This window comes from Eurytemora carolleeae, unplaced genomic scaffold, assembly GCF_000591075.1.
Source record: "Eurytemora carolleeae unplaced genomic scaffold, Eaff_2.0 scaffold923, whole genome shotgun sequence".
NCBI classification, from domain to species: Eukaryota; Metazoa; Arthropoda; class Copepoda; order Calanoida; family Temoridae; genus Eurytemora; species Eurytemora carolleeae.
The window spans coordinates 97,108-120,996 of record NW_019396808.1 but is presented as its reverse complement, the minus strand read 5'-3'; the positions used below and the strand labels follow the sequence as shown (position 1 = coordinate 120,996).

The 23,889-nt window shown below is 31.7% G+C and overlaps 1 protein-coding gene across 1 annotated transcript in view; it reads right to left on the bottom strand.

The window, feature by feature from the left end:
* The window catches only part of LOC111708908 (neuropeptide F receptor), a 37,345-nt gene extending 14,204 nt beyond the window's left edge, over positions 1 to 23,141 (bottom strand). The window contains exons 1-11 of the mRNA XM_023482414.1: positions 22,872 to 23,141; positions 19,214 to 19,278; positions 16,930 to 17,004; positions 16,375 to 16,480; positions 11,140 to 11,268; positions 10,669 to 10,754; positions 8,543 to 8,591; positions 4,814 to 4,917; positions 3,100 to 3,219; positions 2,234 to 2,287; positions 79 to 208 (exon numbers count right to left, since the gene is read on the bottom strand). Of these exons, the coding sequence (XP_023338182.1) occupies positions 79 to 208; positions 2,234 to 2,287; positions 3,100 to 3,219; positions 4,814 to 4,917; positions 8,543 to 8,591; positions 10,669 to 10,754; positions 11,140 to 11,268; positions 16,375 to 16,480; positions 16,930 to 17,004; positions 19,214 to 19,278; positions 22,872 to 22,925 (972 nt within the window). The 5' untranslated portion in view covers positions 22,926 to 23,141. The remainder of the gene's footprint in view (positions 1 to 78; positions 209 to 2,233; positions 2,288 to 3,099; positions 3,220 to 4,813; positions 4,918 to 8,542; positions 8,592 to 10,668; positions 10,755 to 11,139; positions 11,269 to 16,374; positions 16,481 to 16,929; positions 17,005 to 19,213; positions 19,279 to 22,871) is intronic.
* Positions 23,142 to 23,889: the final 748 nt, after the last annotated feature.

The window sequence follows — 23,889 nt, the reverse complement described above, 5'->3', positions numbered from 1 at the left end:
TTAATTAAGGATAGATGAAACTGAAATAAGAGGATCAAATAAGTTTAAATAAAGGAAAAATATAAGATTAATATTTACTTTAAATAGACTGGTTACATCAAGAACAGTGTTGAATATATTTAGAGGAGCCCAGGATATAAAGAACAGCACACTGACCAGCACAAGCATCAAGTTGGTCTTTCGTCTTCTTGCCATCTGACGAGCCCTCCTAAAATTTTAATAATGAATAGGAGCCCTCCTACAATTAAAATAATGAATAGGAGCCCTCCTACAATTATAATAATGAAAAGGAACCCTCCTACAATTATAATAATGAAAAGGAGCCCTCCTACAATTATAATAATGAATAGGAGCCCTCCTACAAAAATAATAATGAATAGGAGCCCTCCTACAATTAAAATAATGAATAGGAGCCCTCCTACAATAATGAATAGGAGCCCTCCTACAATTGTAATAATCAATAAGAGCCCTCCTACAATTAAAATAATGAATAGGAGCCCTCCTACAATTAAAATAATGAATAGGAGCCCTCCTACAATTATAATAATGAATAGGAGCCCTCATACAATCAAAATAATAAATGGGAGCCCTCCTACAATTATAATACTGAATGGGAGCCCTCCTACAATTATAATACTGAATAGGAACCCTCCTACAATTAAAATAATAAATAGGAGCCCATCTACAATTATAATAATGAATAAGAGCCCTCCTACAATTATAATAATTAATAGGAGCCCTCCTGCAATTATAATAATAAATAGGAGCCTTCTTACAATTATAATAATAAATAGGAGCCATCCTGCAATTATAATACTGAATGGGAGCCCTCCTACAATTATAATACTGAATAGGAGCCCTCCTGCAATTATAATAATAAATAGAAGCCCTCCTGTAATTATAATAATGAATAAGAGCCCTCCTACAATTATAATAATGACTAGGAGGCTAGGAGCCCACCTTCCATTATAATAACAAAAATATTAAATACATAGTGGGCAAAAACTGGCAGTCTTAAGCTTAGTTTTAGTTTCAGCTCCCTCCTACAATCATTACAATGAATATAAGGCCCTCTACAATTTTAATAATGAATAGAAACCCTCCCTTGCTCAAAATAATGAATAGGAGTCGACGAAAATGAGTTATAATAGTAAATAATATACAAAAACAGGAAAACAAAGAAGTATATATTAGAAGTATATCGTAGATTATCCTCTGACTTGAAAAGTAGGTGAAAGAAATAATGTAAAGAATCAATTCTCCGGAATTATAATAAGAAGAAATAGAGTTAAAGAAATAACAAAAATGTCACGTAGACAAATAAAATATGTATTTCGACAAAATACTTATTTTTCAATCTGAGTATTTTTCTACAGAGTAACTGTCACTGTTTATCAATTTGTTTCTTTTCTTTGATAAATTCCCTTGAGAAATGTAAAATATTAATGAATGATTCGCATTTTTCAAAATTCTAAAATTTAGTTATAAAACTTTAAACATTATAAACGTTTGGTATATTAAATACATTATTGTACTTTATATTTTTTAGAATAGTTTACTGTTTATTCATTTACAGTGTTAAAAATTTCAATGGAACTTGTGTAACCTCCTTTATGGTGATCATTTTTCCTTATCAATATTTTTTGCATTTTGAAATAAAATAAAATTTTGTTTGTAAATGAAGTGTTGTACACAGTATTGAATAGTATCATGCAGCATAGTATACAGCAGTATACAGTTGATGATATAGTACAACAGTGTGCAGTACTGTACAGTATTATAGTATTGTACGGTACAGCAGTGTGGAGTTTATGAAACAGTACAGCAGGGTTTACTACAGGGTGACACAGTTTGCGATACAATATGTATAACAGTGTGCAGTATTGTACATATTATGATACAGTACAGCAGTGTACTGTACAATATTGTACAATTCATAATACAGTACAACAGTGTGTAGTATTGTACAGATTATGACACAGTACAAAAGTGTATAGTATTGTACAGTTTATAGAACAGTACAACAGTGTACAGTATTGTACAGTTTATAGAACAGTACAACAGTGTACAGTATTGTACAGTTTATAGAACTGTACAACAGTGAACAGTATTGTATATTTTATAGAACAGTATAACAGTGTATAGTATTGTACAGTTTATAGAACAGTACAACAGTGTATATTATTGTACAGTTTATAGAACAGTACAACAGTACAACAGTATTGTAAAGTACCTGTGTGTGGACAGGGTAGAGGGAATGGAAGATTGGGACAAGGTTTGGCAAATCCTGAAAAAAAAATCCCAAAATTAATTTGCTAAAATTGTTCTGTTTTTTTTTGCTATGAATTCTGAACAATAAAATTTTCCATCGGAATCACGGTTAACAATTGACATATGGAAATGATCAAATAATTGTTCTGTTCAAGTTCTGAAACGTTTTGAAAAATGATTGTTTTTCTTTATCGGAAAATTTGTAGGACCCTTTTTCCAAAATGATAAACATTACTCGAACTATTTCAAAATTCCGGTCTTTGTTTTTTTTTCAGAAAATATTACAAAGCCTTAAAAAATGAAAAATAACTCCGAAATTATATCGTAAAAGGTCAATGTTTAACTTTTACAAAGAACATAAGTTAGATTCTCGAACACATTAGCAAATGATTGAAGGAAAAAGTTTTGGACCGTAAAGAATATCTCTAATATTTCTTTTCAGATATCAGAAAAATAAAGTTTTTACAGAATTGAAGAATTCAGATTTATGAGAATATCAAAGTTATAAATTCATTCTAAAATATTTCGAATTTTTTCTTTTGAAGTTTACACTTCTTTATTCGCTATTGGTTCACTGAAGAATTATCATTAAAAAATTTAAATCTTTGCAATTTCTTCAAAAATTTTAAGAATGATTTTCAAGATAAGGGAGAAAAATGACAACTTTGATAACTTTTAACAAAAGCTTTATTCACTTTCCCAATTCAGCGAATAAACCCCATAAAACTAATTTAAATATGGTCAAAGGAAATGAGTAGCGCTCTATATTATAATTCTTAACTAGGGGAGGCAAGGGGGTCTGAATAATGCCAGACCCACCCTCTTTACCTGTAGTATCCCCATCCCACTATAGCAGAAGGTATCACGAACTGTGTAAGAAAACAGATGACAGTATAAATTAATCTTAGGTATTGAGAACTCCAGGCTTCGTAACAGTAGGAGTAGGTCCTAAATATACAATATGTTAAGAAAAAAATTTAAAGTGTAAAAAAATGTAAAATCAGGACTTTATTTCGACATTAACTCGACACTTGTCTACAACTAGGAGAGTTTATCTTTATAAAGTTTGATATTAGGAGAGATTAAAGTTCTAAAAACACGACTTTAATACCAGAGTAACACGACATATCTAGACTAGGGTTTGCAGCGAACAAAACGTTTCGCGAAAAAATGCGAAAATATTCGTTCGCATTTCGGAAACTATTTCGCAATTTTTCACGGAAATGAAAAAACGAAAAAATGCGAAAACGATGCGAAATTTCGCAAAGCTTGTTTTCCCTAAAATGCGAAAATTTCGTTAAAAATTTAGGGGCAAAAAACTCCTGCAACAATTAATTACGCAAAAAAATTGTAATTTTCTGCTCTAATAGCTCAAAAAAGTTTTTTATGTAATATTAGCAATTTTTCTTCCTTTTCTTAACTTTTTGATTCTTTTTTGCTCTAAATTATTGCATTCTTTTTTTCGCGAAATTTTCGCATTATTTTCTTCGCGAAAATTTCGCATTTATTCCCAAAACAGATTGAAGCGAAATTTCGCATTTTTCGCGAGCGAACGAAATGCGAAAAATTGCAAACATTTACGCGAACATTTTTTTTCGCGAAAAATGCGAAATATTCGTGAAACAATTTTTCCTTTTCGCTGCAAACCCTAATCTAGACTGGGAGAGTTTATTTACTTTACTCACGGTAGGAATAAAATTATAGGAGTAGGATCTAAAAATCCAGCTTGTAGGTCCAGGGCCCAAAAAGTTATATAGTGCAAATATGTGAAGTAGCTTTAGAGGTATTGCATAATTTAAATAAATAATTCGTAAGATCGTCTTTGTTGTGGAAATTGATTAAAAGTCGATTGTATTTTATTTATTTCAAAACAAAAAATTTTCGATTATTTTACATCACACACTAATGTAAAAAGTTCTTAAGATATTTTTGTCTCTTGCAGCAGCCTTTAGAAGTTATATTAAAAAGTTATAAGTTTTAACATTTTATAAACGAATTTGTTTTCGAAAATTGAGAAGCTAAAATTGATTAATTCAATTTTCCGATTCTCCGAATTGACATGAAGATGCGTAAATGATGTAAAAGAAACGTAAATAATAAAATTAGTGCTTCTTAACAGGAACATTATATAGTTCAATGAAACGAAATCGCTGACGAGCAAAAATAACCAATCATACGGAACATAAGAACCAACTCATTACTATAATGAAGAAATAAGAACAAACAGATGCCTAAAAAGTTCTAAATTCCGTTAAATTAATCCACTTTTAACCAACAATTAAAAAAAATAAGCACATGCACAGAACTGTAAATATTACTATATTGCTATAGGGATACCCACAAAGAATGAAACTGTAAAGACGACCTGAAACTCTTTACACTTGACGATTCCTAGGTTAAATAAGTCCTTTGCCTTGAAAACAATCTTTATGGCTTATTTTACAGCTGCGGGAATAATAAATGAAAGGAACAGACAATCATCTCTGTAGTCTCATCTTGTGTGGGTAATTATATATTGTATATTTTTAAATATTATATTTACCTTGTCGAAAAAAGTGTTTCAATAACTTCAAGTTTAGTGAAGTAGAACAAAGGAGAGGAGAGACAGATAGATGTTAGTAGAGCAATACCAGACAACATATATGCCTGTAATATATAGACAAATAGATGTTAGTAGAGCAATACCAGACAACATATATGCCTGTAATATATAGACAAATAGATGTTAGTAGAGCTATACCAGATAACATATATGCCTGTAATATATAGACAGATAGATGTTAGTAGAGCAATACCAGATAGCATATATGCCTGCAATATATAGACAGATAGATATTAGTAGAGCTATACCAGACAACATATATGCCTGTAATATATAGACAGATAGATGTTAGTAGAGCTATACCAGACAACATATATGCCTGTAATATATAGACAGATAGATGATAATAGAGCAATACCAGATAGCATATATGCCTGCAATATATAGACAGATAGATGCTAGTAGAGCAATACCAGACAACATATATGCCTGCAATATATAGACAGATAGATGTTAGTAGAGCAATACCAGATAACATATATGCCTGTAATATATAGACAGACAGATGTTAGTAGATCAATACCAGATAACATATATGCCTGTAATATATAGACAGATAGACGTTGGTAGAGCAATACCAGACAACATATATGCCTATAATATATAGACAGATAGATGTTGGTAGAGCAATACCAGATAGCATATATGCCTGCAATATATAGACAGATAGATGTTAGTAGAGCAATACCAGATATTCCAGATTTGTTTATTAGTCTGAGGTGAAATATAACTCCCTACAGTGTTTCAAGTACCCAATGCAGAAAATAAGGCGAACATGGTCTAAGGTAAACAAAACCCTTTAGATTCAATTTTAACTTTTTGAACAAACTGTCAAAATTTTCCACAAATATTGAATGGCAATCATTTGACCTTCAAACGAAACTTTTGATTCTTTCGAACAATTCAGATTATTGACTTCAACATATATTTAAATATTCTTTTAGACGATATTTTGGTTCTAAAGAATTTGAGATGAGACGGGTTATCACATACGAAAACATAGAAACAAAGAACTACAACTGTAAAAAAAATGTATTTTGTCAAAAAAGAGTAAAGTGAAAAATAACTTTTCTTTTAAACATTGATTTTTTATTTGATATAAAACGTCGTAAAATAACCATAAAAAGTGAAAACTAAGAACCCGATATTTCTTTTCGTAGCACAATAGACAACGAGATTTTGGGTTTTGTGAAAACAGAAGATGGTTTATTTGGAACAGAGATGAAAAAGTACAGAGATCTATCAAAGGCTAGAATATGAGATATTTTTACTGCGGGGTATGTTGTGTATACAAGTTGAGTACATAAAAAATAAGCAGACATCTTTAAGGTTCCATGGGATACGATATACAAAAGAATAGATATAATACACTCATAAGCTCTCATTGACTAGGCTAACTATAACTGTACTGTCACGACTGCTGCACGAAAGATTTTCGACTGCCATCTTACGGCCACTTGTTGCATATAATACCTGTTCAAGGGTTAAGTTTTACAATTTAAAAAAATATTCTTTCTTTTTACATAAAACATTAAATTTATGAATTTAGTCAATTTTTAAGGATCCTTAAAATATCCCTGAATACAGACGTCTATTTATTGGCCGTGTAATTCGGTTGTACACAATGGAACCTGTTGTGGAACAATATCATATTCTAGGCTAGGCTTTATTACATTTCTGTACTTTCTCATCTTTAACCCTATCCCTGCTGGGTTACTTGAAAACCAGGATATGCTGGGGGGGGGTCAATTTGACCCCCCTCTAAATCCCATGTTTTATGTCCAAATATGACAAATGATACATCATTAGAAAGCTCTTGTGCTCTACTTTTAGAATCTGCAAAAAAATTTGCAAATTTGCAAAAATTGAATTTTTTATCGCAAACTCCAGTTATGTAGTAGAAATGTTTGCAAAAAAAATTTGTCCAAAAAATGAAAAATTATACATTTTTGAAAAACCCTTGACCATGCCATTCCAAATATGCAAAAATTTTGCAAAATTTTAAATAACCTGATTATTTATCAAGAAAAACTAAAAATGTGCAAATTTCCTTTGACAGGTTGTTTGCAAAAAATTTGTAATTTTTTTTTCGCAAAACTTGTGCAATCCGTTTCCTTATGTCATAGGCTTTCCAAAAAGCTAAATTTTATCAAAATCTGACAAGTGAAAGTGGGTCAAAAAAAAGATTTAGTTTGATACAGGCAAAAGCAGTCATTCAGACAGTGTGCCTGAGAACTCAGGCAGTTAGTATTAAAGCCCGGTTTAAGGCCTAAAGGGAGGGCTTTGGGTATGTAAGAAAAGTCAGAAAATTTCAACAGCCTCAGACCAATACTTTTTGAGTTATGTAAAAAAAACTACAGGGGGGGTCAAATTGACCCCCCCCCCCCAGCAGGAATAGGGTTAAAAAGAGGTTTAAAAAATGACTAGATTCCCGAAAATTAATGTTTTATAACAAATGTCAATTTATAGAAAATAGAAGATCAAAATGTTGAAAGTGTAAACTTTGTTAAACATTAAATGATCATTAAACATATTGTAAAATTTAAAACCCTCTGAAAGCAATATACACAGGGTGTCTCATTGATTCTGACTATTTCTAGTCCTTAAGTTAGACATAATTAGGATATTTCATGGTTACATTTATTTTTTTTAAATTCTTATTCTATAGATATGAAAGTTTTGTTATCAATGGGTTCCCAATCACTTCGTTTTCTTTGACATGTGTTTAAAATGACCGCCATCTTCTTCCATGCATAATTTATAGCTCTGAATCTGAAGTTTTTGAGCCGGATTGACTTTAATGAGTTATAAATCTGTAACGAAAAGAAGTATCGATGAGTTTTCAAAACTCTGAGGTTAGCTCTTGGCCTTGGCTAGCTTCATGCATGCACATTTAGTTATTTTGAAAAATGTTGCTCCAATATTTTTACAGATTGTAAAAATTCCAAAAACTGTCCGAGAAATAGCTGTTTAGAAATTGTCCGAACTATTGTGAAACAATATGGCAGTTGAAAAACATGCTGACCTAATATAGCATGGCGCAAGGTTATAATGCAAGGTAAGGAAATTGCAGTTGCGTATATTCTGCGTACATATTGAAACCAGTTCTCTCTGGGCGGAAATTGTAAACAAGAATAGATGCATCCGTGTTCTTATAGAATCCGAGGAGGTTGAAAGCATAAAATTTTGATAATTCACATAATAGTTTCCTATGACCAGAATATTTCATTGATTTTTTATGTGAAAGATGGACCCCTTGTCAAGCTTTGACATCCGTCTTGTGTTTACATTACCACCCAGAGACAGTACACTGCAGTACAAAAGATTCGTACACCTCAGAGCCCGAAATTTAAAAGAGTATCGTTGAACGAAACTCCCGAGTTTCCTTTTTGGGGTCTTGGGAATTGTGTAGATTTTGATTTAAATTTAAAATTTAAAAATTTAAAAAAATGAAGAATATGAAGAAACTTAATAAAATAATATTTCACAACAAAAATATTGATATCCACAAAACTGCCTAACCCCATTCTTGAAACCCGGGTTTCAAAACTGGTTTTCATAACGATACCCTGTCTTAAGTTTTGGGCTCTGCTGTGTCAGTACAAGTACGGCGTATCTATTTGGGTTTTCCAGATTTGTTTATTAGTCTGAGGTGAAATATAAGCTAACCTGCTTGGTTGAGATTTGGTTTTCACTGGATTGTACAATGAATCTGTACCTGAACAAACAATCATACTTCATCCTTTGTTTACAAACAAACAAAAAATAAAGTAAAAGCTTTAAAACGACCTAAAGCTGCCTCATATGTGGTGTGTTAAATCATTTAGAAGAAGAAGGTTACGTTGAACTTTGAAATAGAAATCCTTTCGTTACGATATGCAACCAAATCACAGTTAATTTTTCAAACGTTAGACTCTCAAGCTCTCCATGGACACAAAATGTTTCTTCATGTTATGGTAAAACATGTTGTAGATATTAGAAAAATAACGTTACATTACCACAAAACGCTAACGTTGGGAAATGTTCCTCTAACGTTAACGGTTAGGTATAAGCTCCAACGTTAACGTTCAACATTCACGTTATGTCGTTTTATATAGAAAATATCCAAACGTTTTATATAATTGTAACATAATGTACAAAAAGCACATTTTAATTTATGTTACACTATCGTTGACATCTCTAGTCAAGACTACTAATCATAGATTCGACCCAACACGTGTTATGCAACAAATGTAGCAAAGATCACAATTATAAACAAATTTGCAAATTTAGACTTTAAACCAGACTAAAAGGTAACTTGAGGTGGAAATATTTAGTTTATAAAGTTTTGTGAAATATTTTTGAGTAAAGAGGATAATTAACCCCCCCCCCCCCTCCTTTCTTCCCTTTCTAATCTTCCAATTATTTGTTATTTGATTCAATAGTAAAGAAGAGTGAAGAATATGTTTCCAATACCTTAGGGACATCTAATCAACCTAAAATCTATATGATCAAATTAACTAATTATATATATATTGTTTTGTATATATGTGTATATTTTTGTCTACTAAAAAATTAAATGGTCATTTATTCCCAATATTACTTGCTCTTTGTTAAATTTCTAGAAAATATATCGCTGTTTCAAGAAATAAATATATATATATATATCTGCTTCAAGAAATACTCAATAAATCATTTCCACAGTTTGAATCCAATATTTAGTGTTAGGTAGGGTTTGCAGCGAACGAAACGTTTCGCAAAAAATGCAACAATTTTCGTTCACATTTCACAAACTTTTTCGTGAAATTTCGCATTTTTTCGTTTCCTTCATTTACGCGAAAAAAATGCGAAATAACGCGAAAAAGTTTGCAAAATGTGAACGAAAATTTTTGCATTTTTTGCGAAACGTTTCGTTCGCTGCAAACCCTACCTAACAATAAATAATACATTTTTGCGAAATTTCGCGAAAATGCAAAATGCGAAAATATCGCGAACATATTTTTCGCGAAATGCGATATTTTCGAGGAAAAAAAATCCGCAAAAACCATAAGTGTTTTAGCTGCAACTGCAATTGATTGCGCAAAAAAAAGTTGTGGAATTCTCTGCTCTGATAGCTCAAGATTTGAAGTTTTTAATGTCATATTAATATTTTCTCTTCCTTTACTTTAAGAAATGTTTGATGGAGGGAATTTTATTTCTCTGGCTATCTATTTAAGTTTTTTTTCCCTACACATGCGTTGACCCATGATTATGAGCCAGCGAATTACAATTTCCGTATTTTTTCGCGAAATTTTCGTGTTTTTTTGCACAGTTTCCGGTTTTTTCGAGAAATTTCGCTTTATTTTTTTCATTAACTTTTTGGCGAAATTTTTGAATTTTCTGTTTCGCGAAAATTTCGCATTTTTTCGCAAAACAGATTGAAGCGAAAGTTCACCAAAAGAGCGAATATTTCGCATTTTCAGCAAGCGAACGAAATGCGAAAAAAATGTTCCCCCAAAAATGCGAAATTTTCGCAGATCGATTTTTCCTTTTCGCTGCACACCCTAGTGTTCGGTTACAAAAAGAGGTAACGTCGGTTACACCAGGGGAAGAGCGCAGCAAATAAGGGCCGTGTGCTAAAATACAGCGAGGATAGCATAAGAGGCTAAAAGCTGCGTTATAGGACTGTATACCTGTCTACTGCTATGAGTAGGATAGAGAAAGAAGAGAAGAATATGCAGGATGATTGTGTATGGACTGTATACCTGTCTACTGCTATGAGTAGGATAGAGAAGTATGAGATGAATATGCAGGATGCTTGTGTATGGACAGTATACCTGTCTACTGCTATGAGTAGGATAGAGAAAGAAGAGAAGAATATGCAGGATGCTTGCGTTGTTCCGATCAGTTTACACAGAACGCCCTAAACAAAAATTAAATAGGTTTAACAAGATATCTTTACGTGGGGGGGGGGGGGAAGTAATGTTAAAAATAATCAGTCTTTGACCAACACTTTTGAAATGGGCTAACATTTCAAAACAAGGGTCTAAGGGATCCTGCCCCCCCCCCCCTGTAGGAATAGTGTTACAGTCTTTTATGTGTATGCTTAATGCAATTGAACGTTTACATGGAGTGAGAACCGAAAGGGTCTAATTTAAATTTTTACACATTTTTTAAGGATTTTTATTACTCAGGATCGGAACATTTTTGGTTTCATTAAAATTTTAAAGTTATTAATGAATTTTTTAGTGATTTCATAGAATTGGGTAACCCTCCCCCCTCCCTCTTCTATTTCACACCCGTGTGACCTGATTTTCTCCGAGGGTCCAGAACTTAGTGACAAGGTCGATCAGGGTTAACGGCATCGTGAAGGCGCACAAGAAGATGTCCGACACCGCCAAGTTTGCGATAAAGATGTTCCTTGTTGTTAGCATCACCTGAACAGATACAGGGTTACCCACGACGAATGAGACTGTAAAGATGACCAAAAATTCTTTTAAGTGTTTTTTCAGATAATTTCTCCATTGCTTCTTGTAAGCAATAAATACGCAAGTCTTTTTCTCAGAGAATCCGCAAATGAAAATGAAAAGTTTTTAAAAACAAAAACATTGATATCTAATTCGTAGTTAATCAAAAAAGTGTTTAAAGGGGAATCGGGGCTTACCAATTTTGTATGAAATTACGCTAACAGTCCCTTTAAATATCATGATTTGAATATTAGGTCTTCTGTCTTCAATGCCTTTAAACGATTTACTAAATGGTCAGGTAAAGAAAGAAGCTTGTGTTCAAATGCACGTATGCCTGAATATAAGAGAAAGGACTGAACAAATTCTGTATATTTCTTTTCAAAGTAACATCCTTTTGTTTATTAATACAATGAAGACGATTTTCTAATTCAGGTTCGATTTCTTACAAGCAGAAAAACATACAAATGTAAACAAAGAAAAGTAGAAAATAAAAAAAGAAAAATATTCTGCACTTATTTCATTTTATTATCATTCTGAACACATGTTTCATGTTTTACAACAATCTTTAATGGTTGACAGCAGTATAAACTCTATTGAATTTGATCAATGATTTTAAAATTCGGTGATGGTGAAGGACCAAACCTCTGTAGAGTAAAAAAGTAGATGTTAGTTCCACATTTATTGAAAATATATTTCGGTCTGGGTTGACCCTCGTCAGTTCTAACAATATAATAACCATCAAAATCGATAAAAAAAATGTTTGTTAAAAATCAAAATAAAATAAATAAACAAAAAATATTATTCAAAATAAAAATTTGGGCTGTCAAATGGACATACGGGAAACGAACTCAGCTTATCTGATGGAAAAAAGATAATTAGCAAGTATTCACTTTAAAAAAATGTTTCAAGACAATTATCAATTACTTGCCAAACAATAACCATTAGTTTCCGTGTGAAAAGTAAGTAGCCCAGTAAACATATGAATTAATTGGTGACTTGAAAAGATTTAAAGGGACTGATCGCGAAAATAAAAGGGGGTATAGGTTTACGTCGAAAAATTATCGAGGGTGATCGCTACTATTCTTACTTCTATCTGTTGCGTCTATAAGGAAAAAATCGTTAAAAATGGCTCATGTCGAAGAACATAGTGTCCATACAAATTCAGGAAGTTGCAACATTCCACTCATATCGTAAAAATCAATTTAATTCCAAACAAATCATGCAGATATTACAACAATTTTCGATGAATTCTATATAGTTTGTAATTTATTATGTTTTTGATATTTCTTTTTATAAATAATTTTTAGCTTTCAACTTGTTTTCACGGCTGCCGCTGGATTTTCGAACAATCCTGGAAAATATGTAAATGTCGTCTTCATTATCAAAAATCCTGGAAACAGGAATAAACGTTTTCAAAAGTAACTCTCAGATTTTAAAAAATAGAAAACATTATGAAATATCAAATGTATACGAATGCGTCGAAAAATTATCGATGATTATGTAAAAGTTGCAAAAGTTTGAAAAGTCTTAAAAAATTTCAAATTATTTTTGGCAAAAATTTGCTTTTCAGAAACTATGCTAAATTTTGACCCAAAAAGTAACAAGGCTTAGTCAAAAAAAGGGTGAATAGCGAACCTTTGCATTTTGAAGAAGCATTTTTTTGGTAATTTCATTTATGACAAATATGAATGAAATTTCTAAATTAAATTTTGTAAATTGTATAGGAATTCTGATAGTAGGGTTTCCACGAAACAGTCAATTCTCTCGCAACAGTTGCGTGGTTTTGCACGAAATAACTTTTTTGCGCGAAATTCCGCATCATTTTCGTATCAATACGAAACCAGTTTTGCACGAAATTGCGCATTCATTCGAAATAAATAAATTTTCTTGCACGAAGTTTCGCATGAATACGAAATTTAAGCCAGAATTTGTTCATGATATTCGCATGAATACAGGTCATTTTTGCATGTAATTTTGCAATGCCCATGAATACGAAAAATTGAAATTTTTGTACAGCAATTGCATGAAAACGAAATTAAGAAATATTTTTTGCATGCCAATAGTGCATAATATGAACGATTTTAATATTTGGACAGTATGATGTGAATTAGTTTCATTAAAAAACAACTTCCATCTAGACCCCTGCTCGTTTCCAAGTTCAGACCAGGCACGTAGTGGGGGGGCCGGTACCCATGTAACCCCCTAGACATGCACGCCCCTAGCCCCCCCCCCCCTAGAGCCAGAGGCAGGCTCTAATTTATTAAACAGTAAACTTTGTTACGCGAGCCATGCTGCGTATAGAAAGTCTGTTTGTCGCCCCTGTGTATTTCTGAGTTCCTCCTGAAGATCTGTACGGAATGTATTGTGAAAGAACTAGTTTAGGAACTGTTTACAGTCCGACTGCGCAGACGCAAGATTTCTCGCGGAATAGTAGTTAAATTTATATCAGTATATGTTTATTCGTTTTGCAAGTATTATCCGTGTTCAGAATTCTGGGATCACCGTGGTAACTATTTTATATATATTTATGCTTATCGGTTTGATTATAGTATGATTGATAATTGTGTATATGTTTATTGGTTCCTAGCCACAGTTTTTTAATGCCTGAGTGAATTATTTGTTGTAATTGTATGATTATCACTCAAAGCTTTTTCTGTGGGTTTATTAAACTTGTTTAGATTGAAGGCTCAGAGAAATAAACGTTCGGAACCTTACTATCTTCCTTTTTATTATGAAGAGCGTTGAGAGAAGGGAGTCTTACGATCCAGTCCTGAGAAATACCACACGGTACATATATTAGGTCTTTAGGGAAATCGCTAAGTAGCGAAACAAACTTATATATAGATTGTTTACTTTTCTTATTAATCGACAATACCGGTTTTTTGGGGGGGTGCACATCAACCGTTAGGGGGGTGCACAAACTTTGGCGATCGTGCGTACCAAAAGTGCACCCCCCTAGACTAAACCTCCACTACGCGCCTGGTTCAGACCGAACTGATGATTATAATTAATTCATGAGTAACTCAGATACTACTTGAGATTACTTGCCGGTAAACGGTATAATAGTCGGTGTACGGTAAGGTGACCTAAAACCTGAGAATTTGGGCTCATTCGGCCTCGAACTCTTTTTGGTTTAATTTTGAATTTATTCATCATTTCCTTGAATTATTCTCGAAATTTAACGAAATAACGAAATAGCAGGCAATAACGAAATACGTAAATACCAAGATTTTCTTCAGAATTTGCGCGAAATAGCTTTTGCGCAAAAACATCGAAATTGCGTGCAAATTTTACTTGAAACGTAAGCAAATCTTTGCGCAATTTTTGCACGATTTTCGTGCAAAAAATTTCGACTGGAAACCCTATGATAGACCCTTAAAAAAACCACGAAACTATTTTTACTTAAAATTAGATGAGTAGAAAAACAAAAGAGCGGGAATATATTATTTCTTTCGCACCAATTAAATTCTTAAAAATTAAAGAGAAAACATATTAATGCTGTCAAGATAAATTTAATTTTGTATAAAGCAAAAGAGAGAATATTAAACCAGAGAAAAAGCTGTTTCATTAAAATTTTCAGAAAATTTGTAAAAATGAGGAAATAAATAAGTAAATTTTACAAATTGTTCTCAAAAATATGTTTTTTTTGCATCATGCATTAAATTTCAAATTTCAAATTTAAAAACAGGAAATATTTCACCCTATAAAACGGTTTTCAATCTTTGACAAAACACAATTAGGCCTTCGATACATTCTATCTACAGTAATTTTGATTTGTTTTCAGAGAGCGAGTATCAAAATTCTCAGAGTTTCTTAGATGTTATGGGGTCCAAAGGTTTGCTTGAAAATTGTATCAAAACGATGGCAATGTATTACATTTTAAAATTACTTTTACAAAACATCTGATTGAAAATTGATGTGCAAAGCAATTTAAAGTTTGAAATTCGGAAGAAAGAGAATGATTACGCCTTTAACTCAAACTTTATTATCTTTTTTTTCACCTGTAGTCAAATATTTCAAACCATGAAAATTAGAGTTATCAAATACAAATATATGAGAAGCAGAAAATTGAAGGTTGAGGTAAGTGTATTTGTAAGGAAGGCTAATACTATTGCTAGGTTGCCAACTATACCTTATTAGTAAGGAAGCCTAATACTATTGCTAGGTTGCCATCCTACTATACCTTATTAGTAAGGAAGGCTAGTACTATTGCTAGGTTGCCAACTATACCTTATTAGTAAGGAAGGCTAGTACTATTGCTAGGTTGCCAACTTTACCTTATTAGTAAGGAAGGCTAGTACTATTACTAGGTATCCAACTATACCTTATTAGTAAGGAAGCCTAATACTATTGCTAGGTATCCTACTATACCTTATTAGTAAGGAAGGGTAATACTATTGCTAGGTATCCAACTCTACCTTATTAGTAAGGAAGACTAATACTATTGCTAGGTTGCCGACTATACCTTATTAGTAAAGAAGGCTAGTACTATTGCTAGGTTGCCAACTATACCTTATTAGTAAGGAAGGCTAATACTATTACTAGGTTGCCAACTATACCTTATTAGTAAGGAAGCCTAATACTATTGCTAGGTTGCCGACTATACCTTATTAGTAAGGAAGCCTAATACTATTACTAGGTTGCCAACTATACCTTATTAGTAAGGAAGCCTAATACTATTGCTAGGTTGCCAACTATACCTTATTTGTAAGGAAGGCTAATACTATTACTAGGTTGCCGACTATACCTTATTAGTAAGGAAGCCTGATACTATTGCTAGGTATCCTACTATACCTTATTAGTAAGGAAGGCTAGTACTATTGCTAGGTTGCCTACTATACCTTATTTGTAAGGAAGGCTAATACTATTGCTAGGTTGCCAACTATACCTTATTAGTAAGGAAGCCTAATACTATTGCTATGTTGCCAACTATACCTTATTAGTAAGGAAGGCTAATACTATTGCTAGGTATCCGACTATACCTTATTAGTAAGGAAGCCTAATACTATTGCTAGGTTGCCTACTATACCTTATTAGTAAGGAAGGGTAATACTATTGCTAGGTTGCATACTATACCTTATTAGTTAGGAAGGCTAATACTATAGCTATGTTGCCGACAATGCCAAGAACAATGAAGGTAGAGTAAGTGATGATAAGGGTGTAATGAGCTGCAGTACTCAGCCTATAGCATTAAGTGATGTAAAAAAATTACTTTTTAGAATTTTTTGAAAAAATATTTACAATGCATAGTTATTTTAATCCCAATATCTTTTCAACCCAATATTGTAGACCTGAGATATTTTAAAATATGAATTCTGCTAGATCAAATATTCTAAGTTTTAAATATATCAGGTTTCAAAGATAAATGGACAAAAAAATCTGATTTGTCGCACAGGCACAATTTTTTTGTCATCCCACTAATAGGCCAAAGCGGGATATTTTTTTTACTTTATTTTCTGAATTCCAAATTTAGATAAATGTTTAGTTTAGAATATAAATAAGTTTATAACAAGGAATGGGTTTTTTTGAAATAAAGTATTTTGCACTGAAATGCGAGCATTGCTGATTTAACGCAATTTTCTATTACAACTTTTGTCAAATTTTTAAAAAAAATGTTCATTTGATTATTACCTTTTCGATTCAAGGTGTTCAGATTCATTTTTCATCAAGAAATATAAACTATTCCAGTCAATCCCATCTTCTCCACTTAAAAAAAAACTGAACTGAGGATTATCATTAATTTTACAAATGATTCGTTATTGAAGCTTAACCCGATAAAGGCCGGGGGGTATGAATCTATATAAAACCCCCCTTAGAAAAAGGCCTTAGATTTTAGGTGTAGGGTTTGAATTGCATGCTTATAGTCCAATTTTTCAAGGCCAGTTCATTGAAAAAAATTAGACCGATAACTTTAATAGTTTTTATACCATGGATTGAAAAAAGTGACAAAAAATAGGATAAAAATTGCAAAAAAAAATATTTTTTGTTTTAAACAAATATTAAGATGTGAGTGTGGTGACACATGTTACTACATCCATTTTTCAGGGGCTTTTCAAAAATTTATTTTTTTATCTTAAGCTTTAGTCACAAAAAAGTTCTGGGCTATTTTAGATTTTTTTACACAGACCGTCCTTTTTACAACTTTTTACCACAAAAAAACCTTAAAATTTCTTTTCATTATTTACAGCGATAGTGTCTTAAAATGAGAGTGCTGGGGGGAAAAAAAACTGGAGGGGAGCCTGTTTAGCCACTAAGTTTTTTCAAACTTAGAGCGTCATCTAATAGCCTTCAAAATTTTGAGAGAAAAAAAAACATTTAACATTAGCCTTTAACTAGCTATTGTGAACCCCCCTAACCCCCCCCCCCCAAACGGAAATAAACGAAAAACACCCCAAGAATTTAATTCATTCTAAGTTTAAAATTTCTAAATTGGCTCTGAATAAGTAAGAAAAACAAGTTGCATATCTATTATCTAATCTAATCTTAAAAGGAGGACATGCACTCCTGTAAGCCGAGTCCATTAGCGCCTGATCCAATCAGGGTTCAGCCATGTGTTTGTTGTCTATTCTGAACCAATAGAAATAGTTTGGCGGTAACATCTATCTTTCTATCTATCTCATTATCCAATTAGAGTTATGAATCCTTCAATCGGCACTATCAGTAAATGGAAATATTTACTCATTACTTCTACTGAAACTATATAGTGCATTATGATTCTCATGTTTTTAATTTCTTAATTTCTTAGAAAATAGAAGATATTGAAGAAAAATATCCAATATACATCCGAAATATGAAGTATATATGAATATATGTATGTTTATAAACATCTTTTATAAGTATAATATTAAAAGTAGAAATATAAAATTGACAAAAAAGTTTATGATTTTCTTTTGGAAAATTCTCATTAAAAGTTTAATAAGCTTGTGTGTGCACTCAACTAGCAGTCAACAGATAACAACATTATGGAGAAGAAAAATCCCAAAATCTACAATTTTTTTTAAAATTAATACATTACATTTAGTTTAAATTGATAAAATGTTTACAAATCTTAAAAATGGCTTTAATGAAAACATAAAGAGCTTTAATTAAAACATTAAAATGCAGTAATGCCTTGAATCTAAAAAACTAAAATTACTAAGAAATTAAGTTTTTAAGAATAAGAACCATTTTTTTAAAATAGAATTAACTTTATTTATTGTTTTTACTTTTTTGCACCTCTTTATTCTCGAATTTTCTAAATTAACAATGTGTTTAATTTCCTTAATAATAAAATATGCAAGAGAAATCAGAAATATATACAGGGTGTCCCAATAAACATGGGAATTCAGTGACGAATTCGATATCGTCTTTTCAAATAATTCTTTGATTTAGTATAGTGATACCTACTGAGAAAGCAGTAATCTGTAAGAGTTTCGTCTGCTATGTTCACATTTTGTTTGTTTATGTTTTGACTGCAATACGGTTGTACTTATTAAAACAAGAAAATTGCAGTATACAAAAAGAGTAAACTTGTTCGTCTTCGCTTTTCATCTTGCGAAGACATTATAGATACATCCTTGCAGTCTTTTAGCCTTTTCATAAGATAAATTCTAGCAGACATAATAATATTATGGCTTTTGAAATTAAGTATTACAATGCTAATTCATAACAAAGACGATATCCAATTCGTCACTGAATTCCCATGTTTTTTTGGACATCCTGTATGATCCTATTTTAAGCAGAGCTCAGAGCTAAGAAATTGACAATTTTTAACTGTTATTTAATTAATAATACAATAATATTTAAAAGCCGAAAAGTGGGTTTTTCCAATTTAAATGTCAAAGCAGTATTTGGCAAAATATTAATCGACTTTTTCAGCAAATATTTGGCAAATTTGTAATCAATATTTGCGCCAAAAATTGCACAGGGTCATTACCTGTTAGTTGCGTTTTCATCAGTTTCACTTACAGCTAACATTTTCTCTTGCACAAACAGGGTTTCCTAAATTTATAAAAATCAGGGTTTCCCTTGAAACTGATAAATAACTGCATTAAAAATAATAGTTGCAGAAATCTAAAAAAACAGGTTTTTTATATAAGATATTGTATGGATTGTTTTTGCCTGTCCAAAAGGGCACTAAACACTCCTGTATGCCGAGTCCATTAGCGCCTGATCCAATCAGGGTTCAGCCATGTGTTTGTTGTCTATTCTGAACCAATGGAAATAGTTTGGCGGTAACATCTATCTTTCTATCTATCTCATTATCCAATCAGAGTTAAGAATCCTTCAATCGGCGCTAACAGTGAATGGAAATATTTACTTCTTCTGAGACTTTGGTGATAAAAGTGACTAAGACACCTGTTGAAAAATTTCCTCAAGTTAAGTCTTATTTTTTATTTTTTACTTAACCAAACTCATCATCACAAAATTTACGTTGAACGTTAAAATTGAGATAAAAGGGGATTTAGCGCATAGGCACAAAGCTAAGCTTTTGAACTTACATCTAAAGAATTGCGATTATCGGAATTCAAATAAATCCGGTTTTCTGCAGAATATAAGATTATTCAAACTTGCATGAATTTGAAATGTTAAATTAGAATTTCCAAAATTAAAGTGAAATTAAGAATTAAATTAGGGTTTTACGATTTCCATAACGCTTTCTCGAATTCAGTTTCTTACATTTAACCCTATTCCTGCTGGGGGGGGGGGGGGTTAATTTGACCCCCCCCCCCTGTAGTTTTTTTACATAACTCAAAAAGTGTTGGTCTGAGGCTGTTGAAATTTTCTGACTTTTCCTACATACCCAAAGCCCTCCCATTAGGCCTAAAACCGGGCTTTAATACTTACTGCCTGAGTCCTCAGGCACACTGCCTGAATGACTGCTTTTCCTGTAACAAACTAAATCTTTGTTTTGACCCACTTCCACTTGTCAGATTTTGATAAAATTTAGCTTTTTGGAAAGCCTTTGACATAAAGAAACGAACTGCACAAGTTTTACGAAAAAAAATTGCAAATTTTTTGCAAACAACCCTGTCAAAGGAAATTTGCACATTTTTAGTTTTTCTTGATTAAAAATCAGGTTATTTAAAATTTTGCAAAAGTTTTTGCATATTTAAAATGACATGGTCAAGGGCTTTTCAAAAATGTATCATTTTTCATTTTTTGGACAAATTATTTTTTGCAAACATTTTTACTATATAACTGGATTTTGCAATAAAAAATCAATTTTTGCAAATTAAGTAGAGCACAAGAGCTTTCCAATGATGTATCATTTGTCATATTTGGACATCAAACATGGGATTTAGAGGGGGGGGGGGTCAAGCAGAGACAGGGTTAAAACCATTTCGCACCGAGAGAAAAGTGGTTATGGTGTTGGTGGAACGGAAAATCAATTTCTGAATTTATCAACTTGAACCCTTTTCTAATTCTAACACATTTTGCAGGCAATATTTAAATTTTTTGTTTACTTTTGTTTTAATGAAACTATTTAAAGGAATAAATGTTTTCTCAAAACTTTTTTCAGATGATCAAAGGATTCTTTGCATTTCTGGCACTTACACACCTCGGACCGGGGTTTTATTTTATTTCTGGCACTTACACACCTCGGACCTCGGTGTTTTAGAGTCAACTTCAGGTGTGAAAAGGTTAATTTTTGTAAGTATTTTTTATCACGACGTAAATCAGATTATATCAAAATATAATTATTTTAATACAATTTACTTTTTATTGTTGTTTTAATAAGCAAGAAGCCCATGGATTAGAATAAACAACTTTAATTAAACAAAGGAAATGAGTTTTTGCAACACATTCTAATTGCCAACCCAATGACTTAAACCTTTGATATTTTCAAACTATCAATTCTGTTAGATCAAATAGTCTAAGTTTAAAATATCAAAGGTTTGCACCATCGGGTCGCCAAGATATAGAGATTATAAAAGTTGATTTTGTGGCAAAAACTCAGTTCCTTTCCAAATTAATTAATTTTCTTCAAAATTATAGCCAAAGCATAAATGATTAGAAAATACTAAATTATAAAATCAAAAATAAGATTTTATTTTAGATTTGTAATATAAAAATATAAAAACAGTATTTTGAATATGTTTTCAAAAAAGAAGAAAATGTTCAAATTAATTTCTTTAGAATTTTGCAAAATAGAGTTACCGGATGATCTATCCGGAAATAAAATTCAAAACTGATAAATTTAAAGTCAGTAGACTGTAGACTGTACAATAAAAATCATAGACATTGTTGCAACAGCCATTGTTTAAGTTAGGAAAGTGTAATTCACTTTATTTTACCAAGTTTAACTCAATTCCAGCTGTGTTATGGTTTGCTTTTTAACTTAAAGTCCCTGAAAATGTTGAAAGTAAAACGTATGCTTGCTTAATTAAGCCACTCATAAAAATATTATAAATTCAGCATTTTATTTAAATACTTGCTGTATAAAGTTTTCAATCTGTTTGTCCCAAATCCAGATCCACTTCTCATGAATAGATGAATAATTACTAGAAAGTAGAAAACTAATTTAGTTTTTGTTTGCTTTTAAACAGTGACAGCTTGATTTTAATTTCTAGTAGGTCTTTCATAAACATCAACTATATACAAATATTTTAAATATATGTATGTATATTTATATAATAAAACAAGACATTCTTATAAGTTCCCTATAGCCAGCCAAACGGCGGCTGGACCGAATGGGCCGACATTTTTTTTGGACACTCATGGGAAGCCTGGGGATGACAAAGGCTAAAAATAATTCGATTTTTTTTTCACGGGCAACGCCGGGCCCTTTAGCTAGTATATTATATATGCTAGTATATCTTATATGTATGTATATAATATTTTTAATGTATAAGATAGAAATCGACTTTCCGGTTCGTTTAAAGTTTTTTTTCAGCTCGTGAAAGGTTTCACAAGACTTTAAGAGTTTAAAAAGCTTAAAAAGGGATACCGTTGTAAAACTTACGGGCCACTTGAAACTAGCTCTACAGTCCCTTGAAGCTATGAATTACAAATAGGTCGTAACGACGCAGAAAAAGCGAAGTAGTAGTTTTTATCTTTTAAATCTTTGTTTTAGACGATCGTTTACGACGACTGTTAACGACCACTAACGACATAATTCATTTTCAAATGTCAAAAAGCTAAAAAATTTGGACAAGAGCAGCGATCAAAAACGTTAAAAACACGATGGGAGAACATTCGCATACTATTGAATCTTGAAAAATCAAATATAAAATTCAAATTTACTTTAGAAAACATTTACAAAACAAACATCTTTTTTAATTTTGCGTTTCTTTTTCGTTTTTCAGAGATGAAAACGATCATTCAGTAAGTTTTAGCCAAGGTTGTATAACAAGGTTGCTCACAATCAATGTTTTCGGGAAATGTCGTTACCTTGGCATATATAGCCATAATTCGTATATGAAGTCACTCTCGTCTCTATGATCAGTGACGTCATATGAGGATTACATCTATCTATGATTAGGAGACGACAATTCCCGTACATTGGAGAGCATCGAGAATAAGCATCCTTACTATACAACCTTGGTTTTGACTGTGTTTTCTAAAAACAAAGGTTCACAAGTTTAACTTACCAGTGCAGCATCTATTGGACTCCCAGAAGTAGAGGATATATTAACTCCGGTCATTTTTTAGAAAATTACCGATTTACCAGCAGGTATATTGTCTGAAACAGTTAAAAGAACATTAAACAAAATTATTGTTCTCAAACATAATCTAGGACCGAATTTAACAAACTGGAGAGGTCACTAAACTACCTCACCCCAATTCAATCCTGAAACACCGAATCAAATCCTCATGAATCTTTATCTTTGAATCGGTTATTCCAGAAAAACACAATAGTCTTTGTCAAATGCTTGATTAATAAAATACAATAAAATCAAAAATTCAAGTATTTCACAAAACTAACATGTTTTGTGAAATGTTGCTGATATAGTTAGATTCATATATGATACACCTGTTAAAGAATTTAAGAAATTTAGAAAAACAAAAATAGAAGTTTTAATCTCAATCAAAGTTGACTTTTTTAATAAAAATTGTTTTAAAATAGTAAAAACTTTTTGTCATTGTGGAGATTTTTCAAAAAAATTTTTTTTTGTGAATGTTAAAGCCAAATATTTGTTTTGGAGACGTATTGTGAGGCATGTAGATGATTTTGATTGGGTGAGGTCATTCTGGGAATCAAGAGGCTCCGGAGGTCAGTTTGTGGGGCTCACGGCTTCTCCGCAACCCCTACCTACTGCACTTTTTGTTGCACATAAACATAGGATTAAAATTAAAGCAGTACCATAGATTTTAATTCAAAACCAAGTCATGCAGCTCATGATGTATTCTCTTTTTTCACAATCATTCCCTTTAGAATAAGTGTTGCTTGACTTTCTAAAATTTGACTACACAAATTTTTTATTAATCCCGTTAATGCAAAATTTTGAAAACTTCATTTTTCAAATTATAGTTCGCTAATTAATAAATTTAAGTTTAAATTAATTTTGTTTGAATAAAGCCTTTGATTCATGGACAAAACTTTTCGTAATTTTTTAAAATAAAATTTGATTTATAATAAAAGAAAAATTGCATTTAAAAATGGTTTTA